Source organism: the organism of the source record quoted next, unplaced genomic scaffold, assembly GCF_019419815.1.
Source record: "Pyrus x bretschneideri cultivar Hongxiangsu unplaced genomic scaffold, Pyrus_bretschneideri_v1 Contig145, whole genome shotgun sequence".
NCBI classification, from domain to species: domain Eukaryota; kingdom Viridiplantae; phylum Streptophyta; class Magnoliopsida; order Rosales; family Rosaceae; genus Pyrus; species Pyrus x bretschneideri.
In genome coordinates, this window is record NW_025999441.1 from 164,922 (window position 1) to 182,160 (window position 17,239).

Genomic DNA, 17,239 nt, shown 5'->3' on the forward strand with positions numbered 1-17,239 from the left:
TTTTGTTTTATTTTTTTTGGGTGAAAAAAACGTGGACCGTTGATCTGTGATTGGACGGTCCATTTTAAAAGTCAAATTTAAATTTTTTTTACCATTGGAAATCCAACGGTCTACAAAAACTAGCTGTTGGAAATCCAATGACACTAAGGAGGGCCACATAGCCCTAATCTGGGTGAACACAAGTTGGCTGACAAGCGGGCCCCGCCGCCTGCACCCTTGTCTCCTACTCGCGCCCAGTCACGAGTGTGCTGCACGCACCAGCCAAATAGGCCGGCCTCTGGGTCTGTCCGAAATGGGCCGGTTGTTGTCTGGCTTGGGTTGGGTGCCAGGTTGTTTTGCCGGCTGGAGCACTTTGACAGGGTGCTGGGCTATTCCACCTCCAGTGGAATTGCTCTAAAGGAATGTTATCTTGGAGGAGTTAAATCCATACTTAGGTCCTTTTATGTGCCTTGAAAACAAGGAGTTTATCATTTTCTTGTGCTAAACACCCAAAAAAAAAAAAATAAATAAATAAAAAACCCAGGATCGCAAATTGATCAAAAAGAGATTTTGAGCCAGTGAACAGCCTTTGAGTACTGGGGGAATGCAGGACAGTAAAGCAAAATGAATAAACAAAGGGATATATCAGCAAATATTCAAGAAACATTGATAACTAAGCGAAACATAAAGACAATAGCGTGAAAGTAAGTAACAAATACGAGCCATCGAGCAAGTTTTTAACGTAGTCGGGCAAGTTCTTCTAGTTGTGGGCAATGTACTAACAAAGGGCTTTTTTTTTTTTTTTTAAAAAAAAAAACAAAGAAAATCAATAAATCAAAATGAAAGTAGCAAAACTAAAAATACAAGAGAATGTCTTGGTTACAGAGGGAATGCTTGAAAAGTAAGCGGCAAAGCTTTAAAGAAGTCTTTTGATTTGCGTTGAGCGTCTCTTTATCTAATCCCCTTGCCGCCTTTTATAGAAGCCTTTTTTCTTCAAAATTAAGTCCTTGTAACTCGGTTCATTCCCTTTTCTTCAATTGTGATGTGATGTTTGTCAGAGGATTAGTCCTTATTTGGATACTCGAGCTCGGATCCTCTCCGATTTACAAGTTTTTCCACGGAAACTAAAGTGTTATACCATGCATCCAAATTAAATAGGAGACAATGGAACTTTGTCCTCAACTTACTTGATTGGAACAATAGTTTCCACATAAATAAGAGCTTCGAAATCTATAACCTCACTGACAGTAAGAGGAATATGAATATACTTGAGATTTCGGGTACTACAATTATAAGAGGTGGCTCTTCCATCGGAGGCAAGCATAAGAAGCTCGTCACTTTTCCAAAATGTCAATGGTTGCTTAATGCCTTGTAAGGGTCCAACGGTTAGGAGTTTTGTCCATGAACTCTTAACTCCGTCATAGTCGTCCATTACCCATATTTCACATGATTGAGAATCCTCACTTGGATCAAAACGAGAGCAAAAGGAAACAAGGGATTCATTACGAAGAAAAATATAATCAAAACTAAACCCGGATTCTCTACTAGTAGGGAATTGTATTATACGAAGTATCTCATTACCTAAATCAAATGAAAGTATGTATTCCTTGCCATCCGTTGCATACAAATAAAAAAATCCCTTCAAGTACACTGAACAAGACCAGGAATAAGTTTTTCTTGATATATCAATCTTGATCTCTTTCCAAGAGTTGGAAGCCATGGTATATACCTCAGCCGTGTGAGGAAGAGCAATCCGATGATAATATGTTTGCTCATCATCTGAATACTCGCAATTTTCTATAATTCGCACAACCTTGTATTGTTTAGCTTTGCAATCATAGCCAAATCCCATTGCTTGAAAGGTTGTTTCCAATTCGAATTTTCCCTTGGGATGGGGTAGAAGAAGGCAAGAATCGGGAAGTTGCCTGAATTCCCTAATTCCAGGATTGCATAAAACAACATTTTTCCCTGTTATTACACAGACAATCCCATTGCAACAACCGTGAATCAGTACTGGGTGATGGTCTTCCATTGGAAACGGAATGTTTAGCTCCTCAACATCATAATGAAGGTTGTGCTTATCACTATCAATGGAAAGATTAATAATGGACCATAAAATTTCATATTTCCAACTCTCGTCTGGGAAAATGTGAGCCTGAGAACGATTGAGAACGATAGAAGTTGAGGACGAGAGGTTATTGTCCATGGAATTGCTAAGGTGTTTGGCCACAAAACTTGGACTCTTGATGAGAGTGCACCAAGACTTGCGTATGCATTTGAATCGCATCAGAGACTTAGGCGGCAACCTGGACAGGATTTCGACCACCTTATCTTCAGGAGTTTCATTTTCATGCACCTGGGACATTTTGGCAGTTTTGCTCCACTGGAATTCTTCACACGTATATATATACACAGGAAAGAACACCAGTTTGAGTGACAAACTAAATTAAACCCCAAGTCCCTAAGGCCTGGTAGATCAAAGTTCGATTATTAAACATATCACCACATAAGATGCCAAAATCTAACAGTACTAAATAAACTTGGAGTTCCATAACCACAACGTATATAGCTATCAAAGAAAAGATGGGCGATCCACAGTTGGCGTTTTTTGAGTTTTCCAAAGAAAACAAGGGTGATCCATTTAGTTTCGAGTTTTATGGAGAATCGTATGTTCAAATTTACTATTTTTAATATATTATTTTTTATTGATACAAAAATAACCATTCGGGTATTACATTTTAATTCTACATTAGATTAACTAAGGAAGAAAAATTCACATGATACCCCTACATGGGCCCGCATGTAACATGATTTTAATTAACTAAGAAAAGAAAATTCACAAATTCATGCAAGAGTTTTAGTTAATCAAGTAAAAAAATTTCATTAAAAATACAATCACATAACCACTTTTCATCTAAGTTTACCCCAATTTTTAATTACACCCCCAATTTCTGAACTTCATTATAGACCGACATCTTTTTTTCTATTCTGTATTATTCAATAGAAACCAAAATGTTGGTTTTGATTAAAACTCTTCTTTTGTCTTTTGACGCAATTAAAATTAAAAAAAATAAAAAAATAAAAAAAACGTAAGTGGTTGGATAAACTTAGGTGAGAAGTTGTGTTCATTTAGAACTCACAACTAATTTAATATATATGAAAATGGTCATCTGGAGGTATGCAAGCGACCGTACTGCATATACAAGCAGCAGTACTAGCTAGGCCCGCTCTTAATACTGGATACCTTTGGCGGGACATAAATATTGTGCTGATTGCTTGTGTGGGCGGGGGCAGAAATATCCTAAAAATTCTGGAGACGACATATAGACTTTTTCTAAAGAAAACAAAAATGCCCTTATTAAATGAGTAAGGTGCACAAATATTCTCATGCGTAATTCAACATCTATGGAGGCTTAACCAGCAAACTACAACATCACCAAGCTCAAATCTTTGTTTTAGAATTCTGATCATGGTAAATGTAATTGTTGCTAAGTGTGAAGACAGTTGCTTAAGTTATATGAAGATTACACGCTATGTTAGTGATGAGTCCCAGGTGGAAAACTATTGGGAAGGTCTCAAAAGCCTTTTTTAACAAATACATGCAGGCTCTGAGACTAAAGGGTTAAATAAGATTAGATACATGTTCCGACTGAATAACTAAACTAGGATTTGGGAGATTGACTAAGAGCAAAACCTGAGATTTAGCAGAAATTTCATAGAAGCATCAAGAAGAGAAGCAGCATTGGAGCTCTATGGTTGTTCAGGTTATCATTTGGACATTAGGATTGAATTAGAATTGAGAACCCTTTAAATTCAAGCCATATTAGGGTAGAGGAGAATGAAATTTCACTTTGAGGGGACTAGACGTGAAAAAAATCCTCCGTTTCTAATCCGACTGTTTTGAAAGGGATTGGAATGGATAAGTTTTCGACTGAGTAATCCATCTTCTACCTGCAAGTTGAATTTTTTATTTCTTCCATCAACAAACGTTAAAAATTGTACCCATTCATGTCCAATACTATCCTCTATACCAAATGAGGCCTATTTAAGTTCATTAATTTGACATTTAACTTTTGCATTCACTACTACAGAAAACATCTTTCGTGAGAAAACAAGTTCATCGTGCAAAGCCGTCGTGCTAAATTTGGGGCGACGAAACCTTCATCGCCTAGAACTCGTCACGCAAAGGTTGAGAAGCAAACAATTGTGCAACAAAGGAGAAAGCTTTGTCACGGAAGACCTTTTCACGACGCGAACTAGCGACAAAGGTACTCTTCGCACTAAAGTTTAAGTGAAGAAGGAATGTCGTCAAGTCAAGTTTAAGGTTATGACAGAGCATCGTTGTGTTTAACTTTAGGCGATGACAAGGCTTCTTTAGGTAACACATTGTGCGGGGACGGGGCTTCGTCGGATAAAGGGATGCAACAAATTTGTCCTATCATATTCGGTTTTCAAGTTTTTTTTAATTTTTTTATTTATAAATACGTCGTCATTCCAACTTTCTTGCGACGAAAGAGTTCCAAGCTTTAAATCTTAGGTGACGAACGTTGTTCAATGTGCAAAAATTTTTAAATAATCTTTATGAAATTGCAGATTAATTAATTTTTTTGTTAAATTACATATTTTAATTTATTTAAAAGACAAAAAGAATAATTAGATTAATTATTATTTATATTATATGTATATGTACGTACAAGCCAAAAAAAATATCCTAATACAAAAAATAAAAGAATAAAAAAATAAAAAACATTAAAAGCCAGTGGTCGGGGTTTGTTGAGTCGAATGGCTGGGTATGTGCTGTATGGAATGGCTGGGAACTTGATAACTGAGCTAGCTGGGAAGCTGAGGATGGCATGGGAAACTGAAAGCCGGACAATTGGAGGGCATATAAGATTTGGGACATCTGATGGCCTTGGACCACAAGCTACTGCTTCAGGTCATTAACTTGTGTCGTCAACGTGGCAACCTGTCCCAAGGTCTGCCCGGAAGAAGATGAGGCAGCAGTATCATGGCGTCGAGCATTCTTCATCCTCTGATAATCCCTACTAGACCTACAACTGAGTGTCTGATCCAGAGTCTCAGCCATGATCTTAAGACTATCCTCGGTCAGAATTATGTCCTCGATAAGGGTGTCCAAGGAAAGCTGTTATGCTTATCCACCATAGTAGAATGTAATAAGAAAATACATATTAATATTTTAATATTTATAAATGTAAGAATAATAACAATTACATAAACTTATATGCAATTGCTTAGTTGTCTAATTGTCGGGTCGAACATAAACTTCCTTGAACATGTCGGTCTTCTAGAACTTAGAACCCTCCTAAAGAAAGAGTTAAAAAAAATTTTATTAGTCCTAATAGAAATTAATATGTATTACAATTTAAAAAGGGAATTGTTATTGGCACTCCAAAAATCTCATTCTACACTCCAAACTTTCTATATTTGGAAAGAAAAATACACTTGTGAAGAGTGTAGAATGAGATTTTTGGAATGCCAATAACATTTCCTTTTAAAAATGATATACTTTTACCTGACATTGTTTCTCCAACATATAGGAGAAGGGCCTCGAATTAAAGTAGCAGAGAAGTTTCTTCTTCGACCTATTGATCATGTTGCCAAAGTCAAGTTAGTGAATGATTTTAGACTCAAGCAGTGGGTAAGAGAATTAAACTATTTAGATTGCGTTACCAGAGATGAACCCTAGATGGGTTTATTTATACCGTGGGGAGGAGGACCTATTTAGGATAAAATCATTGTTCTAAGCCAGGAGAATCCTAGAGGATATCTAGAAGTAGATATTGCACCCTCTTAGGAGTTGTGATTACTTGTGGTGCACGCTAATTCTGATATTGTAAGAACTCTAAGACTTAGAGGATATGATTATGTCCATATCCAGATCAGATCGCATGTCTTATAGAACAAACATGGTCATCTAGTGGAGTTCCTAGGACACAGCCTATTGCCTCGAGGTAAAGTTATGATGTCTCCGCTACTCTATATGATACAACTCTTCCTAGAACTGGTTAGTCCATGACTGGACTTCTAAGGCAACTGTATTTGAATCAGCTTTACTCCGGCCCTGGAAATCATAGTCCCATAATTGCCCCTAACTATTTGCCTGAGATGCAACCTATTCCCCTTGAGGATGGATTGTTATCCAAAGACCATGCATTTCAGAGTAAGCTGAAATATGTAACGTTGCGAGCTAGTCCTATTCATTAAAAGGGGTAATTGAGTTGTTCTTGGTTTTCCTCATGCATCCATCTGAATTTAACCATCATGATGATGCATGCCTCTGTTTTGCATGCATACTTCTCATTGATTAGCCTTGATTCTGCCTAGATTGATCTCTAGGCTGGCAACTCTTCATTTTCAATGATTTAAGTAGCCCCCTTAGGTCACTATTCCCTTCATTCTTCTATCTTGTGTGCCATAAAACCTGTTTTCACCTTAAACTACCTCTCCAATCCTAGTTTTCCGCTTGGTTTTTCGTTGAAGAAAATTCTAATCCCAGAAAGTCATGTTGTGTAAAGTAATTTTCACCACGTTCTCAGGAATGCTGATAAGCTCATATTTATATATATTTTATATCAAATTCACTTGTCTTTTCTTAGTTAGTTCCTTATATTTTTGAGTTATTTACTTTGTTTTTGTGTTTTGTAGGATTTGTCAAGCAAAGAAAAGAAAAATAGCACAAGTGAGATTTTAAGTAACAAATTCGTCAAAACTGTATGTGCAGGTCAGCTGATTTTGGAAGCAAGTTGCGGACAGCTCAGAATGAATTAGAGAATGAGCCTTACATGCTTGGAAAGCTACGGATGTCTATTTTCTGGAGCATTTCGATGGATTTTTAATATCATTTTTCTAGAAGAAGTTATGGCCGTTTTAACACTGAAAGGTTCCTAAGAGGCTGAGCAGTTTGTAACTGACAAGAAAGCATTGAAAGCAATAAATCCAATAAAACTAGTAGCCAAAACTGATGCAATCAAGAACAAACCAGCTGACACCTATTCAAATATCAGAGGAAATGGAATTAAAAGTGAGGATTAAGAGGGAGTTATTGGCATAAAGGCTACCCAAGGAGTTACAATTGTTTTACCATTTCCTCTCACTTATTGTCATCACTAAATGGCTACTAGTGGGTGAGTTAAGGAGAAGAAAATGATGCAGCAAGAATTGGTTTAAAAGTAGTGTTGGGGAAGGAAGGAAAGAGGAGAGCCTTAGTCGATTTCTTTCGGTTCTATTTTCTCAAACTCATGTCTATCTTTTGTTTTAACTTAAGGATTGTGTAACTAAATTTTTAGTAGTTAGGGGTTGTTTGAAGCCCCGAATATGATTGCAAGTTTGTTATGACATTTCATTTGAATTACTTTTATGAATGGATGAAAATTGATTCACTACTTGTCTCATTGATGAATTTTTTATGTGTTTTCTACGGATGCATACTTAGTAAGCATATCTAGGATTCTAACGCTATGAATATGTGTGTGCCTGCCCTTGTCAAATGAGGACCTACATATGTTCTAGAGTAATACTTGTTAATTGCGATTAACATGTGAACCAATTTCTAGGATAAGTAAGACAACGCCAGTACTTATGATGCCTTGTGATGACTCAAACTCTTTTCGTTCTTAATGATTTCTACTTGTTAAATATATGAACACACCCTTCTAGATTGCATGTTAGGGACTAAGTTAAGTTGAAAACGCCATTCTCTTAACATACTACATAAGAAAGAGTAATAGGTTGGGTTCTAACATTGAGCCAACTTGAGCATCTTCATCTAAAAATGAAAGGAATTTGAATGAAACATAACATGTTTGCATGATTATTTGGTGGTGGATAGCAATTCCACTAACTTGTTTTTCTTAATTTGTGAACTACTTAAAAATCTGTCTCTGTCTTGTTTTTGTTCGATTTCATTTAAATATCAAATCAACTCCAAAAATCCCAAAAACTTGTGTGAGTATAGCTCTGTGTGTCTAGTATATGCACATAAAATTTCATAGACTTTAAATAAGTGTAAGCCGGTCTAATAATTATTTTTCAGTGGCTGGTTAGTAGGGACAGCAGCCCAGTTTTTGTGACATTTTAAATAGTTAGATAAAACAATCTTCCGCGGGAAAGACCCTTATTTTCATATGCTACAATTGACAAATATTATTGTTAATAAGGAAAATTAATAGGACATTTGTATGCTACTTTGTGGTGTGCTTTTAATCCTATCAAATGCCTTCTTGCTTCTTGCAACTTGTTCTATAATATGCCCACTTCTTGTAACTTGTTCTATAACGTTCATCCCTTGTAGCACTCTTCATCCAGTCTTCGATGAAGGATAGGATCTACACGAACTGCGAAGATTCGCTGGAAGGTCCTACATCGCCGCTTTCTTCCTCATCTGTTCCTCACTGATGGTGATTGTGATGGTTCTTTGTTCAAACATTCACCTATATGGCACTCATGTGGCTTAAGTGTTGAAATCACACTAGAGTACCCATCACCAACCTTCTTCCTTGCTAGACATGTAGTGCAGAATTTGCACTGGAGTCCAATCCATTTGAGATGATGAGATGTTTTTGTGGCTTTGATAATAAACATGCATTTGTGCACACCAAACTATTGTACTAATTTGATCTCCTTTGTAATTTTGATAATAAACATGCATTTATGTAAGGATATTCCTATCTTTACGATTAGGAGCATTTTCCCTTTAGCTTATGCTACTTGACTAGGCTTTTACAAGGCACCTATTCTGGGCTGGTGTTACCCTTATATAAGTCACATAGGCGTTTAAATTGGCTTTGCATCCAACTCACCATTTTCCTTAGACTATATATGGTTTTTTGGCCCATATTGGGTTTTACCATAACAGGATTTTGTGAGACTTATTTCAATAAGGAAGTTCCCTGCTTGAGACTAACGTGTTCTCAGATCAATACTGACGAGGCGGTTTCCCCAACTTTGTCAAACGTTATGTTACATCTACTTGAGTATTTACACATTCACGGAGAAGTGTTATGAATATTATTTAGTATGTGACTGTGTAAATCCTAGTTAGGTTTGGATTCTAGATTATCCATTATTCTAGCGATTCTTTCCTTATAGGATTGTACTTACTTGGAGGACAAGGTCATCCTCTCCTCTTGGTTTACTATAAATAAAGGCACTGCCATAGAGAGAATCACAAAATCCCAAAGCATTCTACAATTTCTCCACTTTCTCTATTGATGTCGCACCGTCTCTCTCTCTCTCTCTCTCATATAAAATACGCCACAAAACTTTTGAAATTCACAAGGCTTTTTGGCCAAATGATCTTGGAGTGACATAACTCCTCACTTTAATCCTTGATTATATAAAATGATAGAAGTGGCCTTGAGTTTGACCGCTGTAAATCATTTTAGTCATTCTATGAAAAATTCGTCAATATCCTCAAGTCAAGTGGTTCATTTGACAAAAATACCCTTAAAATGGTGGTCACGTGGTTGTTCACGTGACAATTTAACAAGGATATCAATAGATTTTTCGCAAATGAACCAAAATAATTTATGGTGGATAAACTCAGGGACTAGTTTTATCAGTTTTCATTGTTAGTGACCAAAATAAGAAGTTATGTTAATCTCATAGATCATTTTTGGCTAAAACGGCAGTTATAACTGTTGCTATTTGCAACAACAATTTCTTATTAAGGCTTTAGGGTTGAGTTTTAATCTAAAAATCAATTAGATATAGGAGAATTAGTCCATTGCTAAACATTTCATGTGGGTCATTTCTTCGTATTCTCATATCTTAGTGCAGTAATATTAGATGGTGGATACACTCATTATTTTCCTTGATGATTTTAAAATTATGAAATCATAAAATGCGTGTCGCTTCTTGCTGCTCAAAATGATACTTTTCATCAAATCTAGCTTCTTATAATTTTTGTTGTTTTATTGATGAGGGGTTACGGGCATAGTTAGTAAATTCACATATTATACACGAATTTACATATTTTGAAAAAAAAATCTTCCATTTTCTATACACGTTTTAATGTTATGTTAAATTGCACGTTTTTTTTTTTTAAGTCAAACGTACAATACAAGTTTTTAAACATGTAAATGCATATTCTTCATGTTTAATACCAGTTATTGTCACATATTTTTTAATAATACATATAATTCACGTAATCAACACGTATTCTTAACTTAATATAATTATTTAATTAATTTAAATAAATACATAAATATTAAAATTAAAAAAGTAGCTGAATTTTTCAAAGTAAAGTCTTAGCAAAGTTGTTGAATAATACATGTACATATCTTTCACATATTATACCTATTCCGTATTTTACAAACTACCATTAGACCATCTCCAATGGTTGGGCTAAAAGCCAAATATTTTAGCCCGGAAAATTTAGCTTTTAGCCTAGAAACAGATTTTCTGCTCCAACCGTTCTAGCCTAAAATTTTAGCTCGGGATTATTAAAGAATAAACTTAGGCTATTTTTTTTGTTAAATTAAGTTTTAAAAAAAATAAATAAATATGTAAACTATCGTAAATTAATTTTATGAACATTTTAATCTAAAAAAATTTAAATTCCGATATATATTGGGTGAAGTCCACTCCGATTTCAGGGCTAAATTTTGAGGGGAATTTGGCCTTGGTTTAGCATTTAGCATTTAGCTCAAAATTTTCCCTTGGGTTGGATTGGGTTTGGGGGGGAAATTTTGGGAGATAATTTGACTTTTAGCCCACCATTGGAGTTGATCTTAGGGGCTAAAAGGCTATAAATATTCTGCGTAAATTTTTTAGAATCCCGAATTTTATTTATAAAAGTTTGCACTTCTACGCTGGAAGGTTTAACTTTATTATGCTAAATGAGTCAAAAAATCTGAATTGTTATTATTAATTAACTCTAAAGAAAATAGTTATCATACACTTCCAAATAGAATAACATTACAAAATGTGAAACGCACAAAAACTAAAGGCAGCCCATGATCAGCATAAATAGTACAAAGGCCACAAAGCAATTAAATTAAACGATGCAAACGCAAGCCTTATATCATGAATACAAATTAAATATGAAGAAGTGGAATTTTGCACTCAACTCACTTGAGTGAAACAATACTTTTCACATAAATAAGAGCTTGGAAATCTACAACTCTATTGAGAACCGGAGGAATATGAAGATATTTGAGATTTCCAGTACTAGAATTATAAGAGGTGGCTCTTCCATCGGAGGCAAGCATAAGAAGCTCGTCATTTTTCCAAAATGTCAATGGCTTCCCAATGGCTTGTAAGGGTCCAATGATTAGTAGTTTTGTCCATGAACTCTTTACTCCGTCATAGTCGTGCATTACCCATATTTCACATGATTCAGACTTCTCACTTTGATCGTAACGAGAGCAAAACGAAGCAAGGGATTCATTACAAAGAAAGATATAATAAAACTTAAAACCGGATTCTCTTCTAGAAGGCAATTGTATTCTATGAAATATATCATCACCTAAATCAAATGAAAGTATGTATTCCTCACCATCCGTTGCATACCAATAACAAAGTCCCTTCAAGTACACTTGACAAGAACAAGAATAAGTTTTAGTTGATATATCAATCTTGATCTCTCTCCAAGAGTTAGCAGCCGTGGTGTATACCTCAGCCGTGTGAGGAAGAGGAATACGATGATAATATGTTCGCTCATCATCTGAATACTCAGAATTTTCTATAATTTGCACAACCTTGTATTCTTTAGCTTTGCAATCATAGCCAAATCCTAATGCTCGAAAGACCGTTTCCAATTCGAATTTTCCCTTGGGACGGGAAGGTAGAAGAAGGCATGAACTGGGAAGTCGCATGAATTCCCTCGTTGTAGGATTGCATAAAAGAATAATTTTACCTGCTGTTACACAAACAATCCCATTGCAATAACCGAGAATCAATACGTAATCATGATCTTCCAACGGAAATGGTATATTTAGGTCCTCAACATCATAATGAAAGTTGTGCTCATCACTATCAATAGAAAGATTAATCATGGACCAGAAAACTTCTTGTTTCCAACTATTGTCTGGGAAGACATGAGTCTGAGAACGGTTGAGAAGGATACAAGTGGAGGATGAGAATTTGTTGTCCACAGAATTGCTGAGCTGTTGGGCCACAAAACTTGGACTATTGATGAGAGTGCACCAAGACTTGCGTATACATTTGAATCGCATCAGAGATTTGGGCGACAACCTGGACAAGATTTCGACTACCCTGTCTTCAAGAGTTTCACTTTCATGCACCTGGGACATTTTGGCAGTTTTGTTCCACATGAATTCTTCACACATATATATACACAGGAAAAAACACCACAAGTTTGAGAAAACTAAATCAAACTCCGAGTCTTTAAGGCCTGGTAGGTCAAGGTTCAATTACTAAACATATTACTACTAAGATGCTAATATCCAACTGTACTAAATTAACTTGGAATTCCATGACCACAACATATATAGCTAGCTATCAAAGAAAAAAGAAGCGATCTAGTAAGTTTCGAGTTTTATGGTGGACCATAGGTTTAAATTTTACTATATTTACTTTTTTTTTTGTTTTTTTTAATGATACACAAATAACCACTGAAATTTTACGTTTTAATTCTACATTGAGTTAACTAAGAAAGGAAAATTCACATAATCATACACAAGTTAATAAATTAAGCCATTTTTTCATTAGAAATACAATCACATAACCCCTTTTCATCTAAATTTACCCCAATTTCTATTTATACTTTGTAAAAAAGAAGAAACCACTTTGGAGATTTCAAATTTTCAAGAGGCATGTGCACCAATTTCTATTTATACTTTGTAAAAAAGAAGAAACCACTTTGGAGATTTCAGATTTTTAAGAGGCATCTGCACATATGGAACATTAGAACTACTAGGGCGTGGCCGAAGTGTGATCCAGTTCACCTAGTGGCCCAAACCCCAACCACCCCACCCCACACCCCCCCCCTTCCCTTCTCCTTAATTTTTTAGAAAAACTAATGAAAAGAGATTGAAAACTTTAAGTTTTAATGATATGGACAAAATAAAGGGTAAAGTGAATAGTACCAAGTTTGACTTTTTAGTGTAAAAATATAGTTTTTCGTTAAAGTGAACAATACCGTGGGTTTTTTTGTTAAAACTCCCTACTTTTTTAGTTTATATTTTTGCACAATTTTCCATGTAATTTGGATTAATTCTTAATTAAATAAATGAAAGTATATTTTTTTTCATGTGACCGATTCAATTAATTTATTTTTAGGTATGTTTAGTGGGAAAGTTAGTTGTCAAACATACAATGCAACTACAAACACCATATTGTGTGAACATCATTATTTTACTAATTTCATACCTAAAAATGCACCTCTAAAGGCCTTTTCAAGTCTATCCAACTTGAATAAGGGATACAACACCACCCATATCATGTTGTCCAATGGTACTAAAATAACCTTTAAAGGCCTTTTTTTTCTTTGAATATCAATAAAATTTTCCTTGTACCGTCAAGGTTCAATGTAAAAAAAGAGTTAATTAACACTTGGGTCTCTGATAAGGAAGTTGATCGTGGATTGTCAATAAGCCTGGAATTGAATCTTCCTTGGTCGGGTCAGAGCGCAAGCTAATGGTTTTGGCTATTGTACTCTCACCGTCTAAATTTTCTTTCTATTAATGTACTAAAAAAATTACACAACTTAATATATGGTATTTGAAACTATCTACTAAATTAACAAGATACATTATTATTATACAGAAATAGGTAGAGAGCTAGAGACCCTTTGGTGGCTAGTTCAAAGAGCTTTCCATGGAAGGAGAAAATGAAAACTCCAATCACAGCATCAGTCAGCACATATAAATTCTTAGCCTTCTTCAAGATCCCCACCCAGAGCTTGCTGAAAGTAATCTGCCTATGCACTGGGTTCTCGATCCTCTTCATTTGAACGTACTATATACCTTTGAGAGTCTTTTGATAGTAAGAGTAGGGGCCTTATCGTTCAGGTGCATATATATCCTCCTCCAGTGGCCAAGCCAGGATTTGCTGAGGGAAGGGGTGAAATTTAAAAGAGTACAAGGTTCAATCGAAGCATCACATTAGAGAATGCAAAGTTTTGGATCAATATTCATAGCAGAAATAGTCTCTCTACCAAAGCAGTTGTAAGCAATAATATCAAAGTCAATGTAAGAAGCTTAAATTGGTTGGGATTAGATCCTAAAAAAATGTTAGGCACTAGTCAAACAGCGGACTGAGACCTAGCAAGCCTAGGCGAGATCTAAGTAGGAGCCTAGATGGATTTAAATTATTGTAAAATAAGCCTTAAACAATATTTACATTGGTTTTAAAAAGTAATACAATATTTATAGATATTATGAGAGTTTAAGATAAATATGGTAGGAGCCTTAAAAAAGAAAATAAAAATACATACAAGAATAAAAAAATTAAAAAAAGGAGAAAAATGAGTTAACAAACCACAAAAAAGAGGTGGGATCAGAAGAGAAAAAAAAGGGACAATAATTGGGTACTCTCTAGTGAGTACCCATTATACTGAACTCATGAAGTGGCCCAATAAAAGTATAATCCACTTGTCATATCTAAAATCTCCCAAAACACTTACTGCCTTTGTTACCAAACACTCATCATCTTCCTCCTCCCAACTTCTATTTTTCAATCAATTCCAACCCTCTTCCCAGCGACTGCAACCCCAATCTTCTCCAGCGAAACCATCTTCTCCCTCCCCTCTGCTATGGCTCTTCATCACCACACCCTAAATAAAACAAAGAACCAATATCCTTTGTTTGCCATGAATTCTCACTAGCCAAACACCACCCTCAAACCTTTCACCCACCAAATACCAGTGGGGACCACGGCAGAACCATGGGAAATCTGGGTTGAACGAGGAGACAAAAGTGGTGTTGACGAAGGAAAGCGGTTGGAGAAGGAGACGGCAACCCAATTTTTTTTTTCAAATATGGATAAACAACCAAATTTCATTGCAACCTGCCACCAATCCTTATCTCCTCCGGCTACCCACCTCCACTCACTCTTTTCTACAGGAAGACCGATTCGTCATCCTTCTCTTGAACGACGGCTATTGCTGAAGACTGTTTCCTGCGCAGTAGCAGAAACCAGACTACCGAAGCGGGAATTCTCATTTTCGACGAGAACGGAGGGGCTAAAGGAGCGCTTCTAGTTGTGTTTTCCGGCAAAGGGAAGGGAGGCCGCCACTCCTCGTCCTCACGTATCTTCGCCACTGTCCTCCTCCTTCATCAGCTAGTCAATGATATTAAATGAAATATATATTTTTTTTAATTTGTGGTACGGTTCAGTTTCAGTTGGGTTTCCAATGTTCAAAACCGAAACCAAATTGTTTTTTCATACTGTAGTTTGGTTTCAAACCAATACCATTTCAGAACCGCAAAAACCGAACCTTTTTCTAAGTTCACCACTGCATCGTCCTTATTTAGAAAAAGGTGAAAAAATTCATTTTAATGGAGCGTGGATAGAAATTAGGGTGAACTTAAATGCAAAGTGGTGTTTAAATAGAAAAGTTCTTAGTTGTAATAAGGAAGCAGTCATGTGATTGTCTTTCTAATGAAAAAATAGCTTAACTAATTAAAATTCGTGTGAATATATGAATTTTCCTTTGTTAGTTAATTGAAATCATGTGATGTTACATGTTCACCCATATATGAATATCATGCTCACCTCATCTATATAATGTAGACTTGTAAAGTAAAATTTGAATGGTTTTATATGAATAAAAAAATAAAAAATAAATAGTAAATTGAACGTATGAGTTTCCATAAAAATTGCAACTGACTAAATCGCCCATGTTTTCCTTAAAAAACTCGCCAAATCTGGATTGGCCTTGTTTTCTTCAATAGCTAAATATGATGTGGTTATGGAACTTCAAGTTTATTTAGTACTAATTGGGCATATGATGTGGTAATATGTTTAATAATTGAACCTCGATCTACCAGGCTTTAGGGACTTGGAGTTTGATTTAGTTTGTGTCTTAAACTTTCGTGTTCTTTACTGTGTATATATACGAGTGAAGAATTCATGTGGAACAAAACTACAGGAATGTCCTAGATGCGGAAAAGTGAAACTCCTGAAGATAAGGTGGTCGAAATCCTGTCGAGGTTGCCGCCCAAGTCTCTCATGCGATTCAAATGCATACACAAGTCTTGGTGCACTCTCATCAAAAGTTCAAGTTTAGTGGTCAAACACCTCAGCAATTCTATGGACAACAAACTCTCAACCTCCACTTGTATCCTTCTCAACCGTTCTGAAATGCCCGTTTTCCCGGACAACAGTTGGAAATATGAAGTTTTATGGTCCAGGATTAATCTTTCCATTGATAGTGATGAGCACAACCTTCAATATAATGTTGAGGACCTAAATATACCGTTTCCAATGGAATACCATCATCCTGTATTGAGTCACGGTTATTGCGATGGTATTTTCTGTGTAATTACAGGGAAAAATGTTGTTTTATGGAATCCTGCAATTGGGGAATTCAGACAACTTCCGATTCATGCCTTCTTCTACCTTCCCCTCCTGATGGAAAATTCGAATTGGAAACGACCTTTCGGGCATTGGGATTTGGCTATGATTGCAAAGCTAAAGAATACGAGGTTGTGCGAATTATAGAAAATTGTGAATATTCTGATGACAAGCAAACATATCATCATCGTATTTCTCTTCCTTACACTGCTGAGGTATACTATACAACGACTGGTAACTCTTGGAAAGAGATCATTGATGTATCAAGTAATGCCTATCCATGTTCTTGTTCAGTGTACTTGAAGGGATTTTGTTATTGGTTTGCAACAGATGGCGAGGAATACATACTTTCATTTGACTTAGGAGATGAGATATTTAACAGAACACAATTGCCTTCCAGGAGAGAATCCGGTTTAAGTTTTATAGTCTTTTTCTGTATAATGAATCAGTCACTTCTTATTGTTCTCATTACGATCCAAGCGAGCATTCTAAATTATTTGAAATATGGGTGATGGACGACTATGATGGAGTGAAGAGTTCATGGAAGAAACTCCTAACTGTTGGACCCCTTAAAGGCATTCGTTATCCATTGACACTGTGGAAGGGTGACGAACTTCTTATGCTTGCCTCCGACGAAAGAGCCACCTCCTATAATTCTAGTGCCGGAAATCTCAAGTATCTTCATATTCCTCCTATTATCGATGAGGTCATAGATTTCAAAGCTCTTATTTATGTGAAAAGTATGGTTCCAATTAAGTGA

At 35.8% G+C, this 17,239-nt stretch overlaps 2 protein-coding genes and 1 pseudogene across 2 annotated transcripts; 1 reads left to right on the forward strand and 2 right to left on the reverse strand.

Moving 5' to 3' along the window:
* Positions 1–1,162: 1,162 nt before the first annotated feature.
* LOC103933349 (F-box/kelch-repeat protein At3g06240-like) lies at positions 1,163–2,353 on the reverse strand. The gene has a single exon (XM_048580117.1). It carries the CDS (start codon positions 2,342–2,344, stop codon positions 1,163–1,165), a length of 1,182 nt encoding a protein of 393 aa, XP_048436074.1. The 5' UTR covers positions 2,345–2,353.
* An 8,698-nt stretch (positions 2,354–11,051) lies between these two features.
* Positions 11,052–12,275, reverse strand: LOC103936013 (F-box/kelch-repeat protein At3g23880). Its single transcript, XM_009345849.3, has one exon. It carries the CDS (start codon positions 12,273–12,275, stop codon positions 11,070–11,072), a length of 1,206 nt encoding a protein of 401 aa, XP_009344124.3. The 3' UTR covers positions 11,052–11,069.
* Positions 12,276–16,056: 3,781 nt separating this feature from the next.
* On the forward strand, positions 16,057–17,239 carry LOC125475395 (annotated as a pseudogene).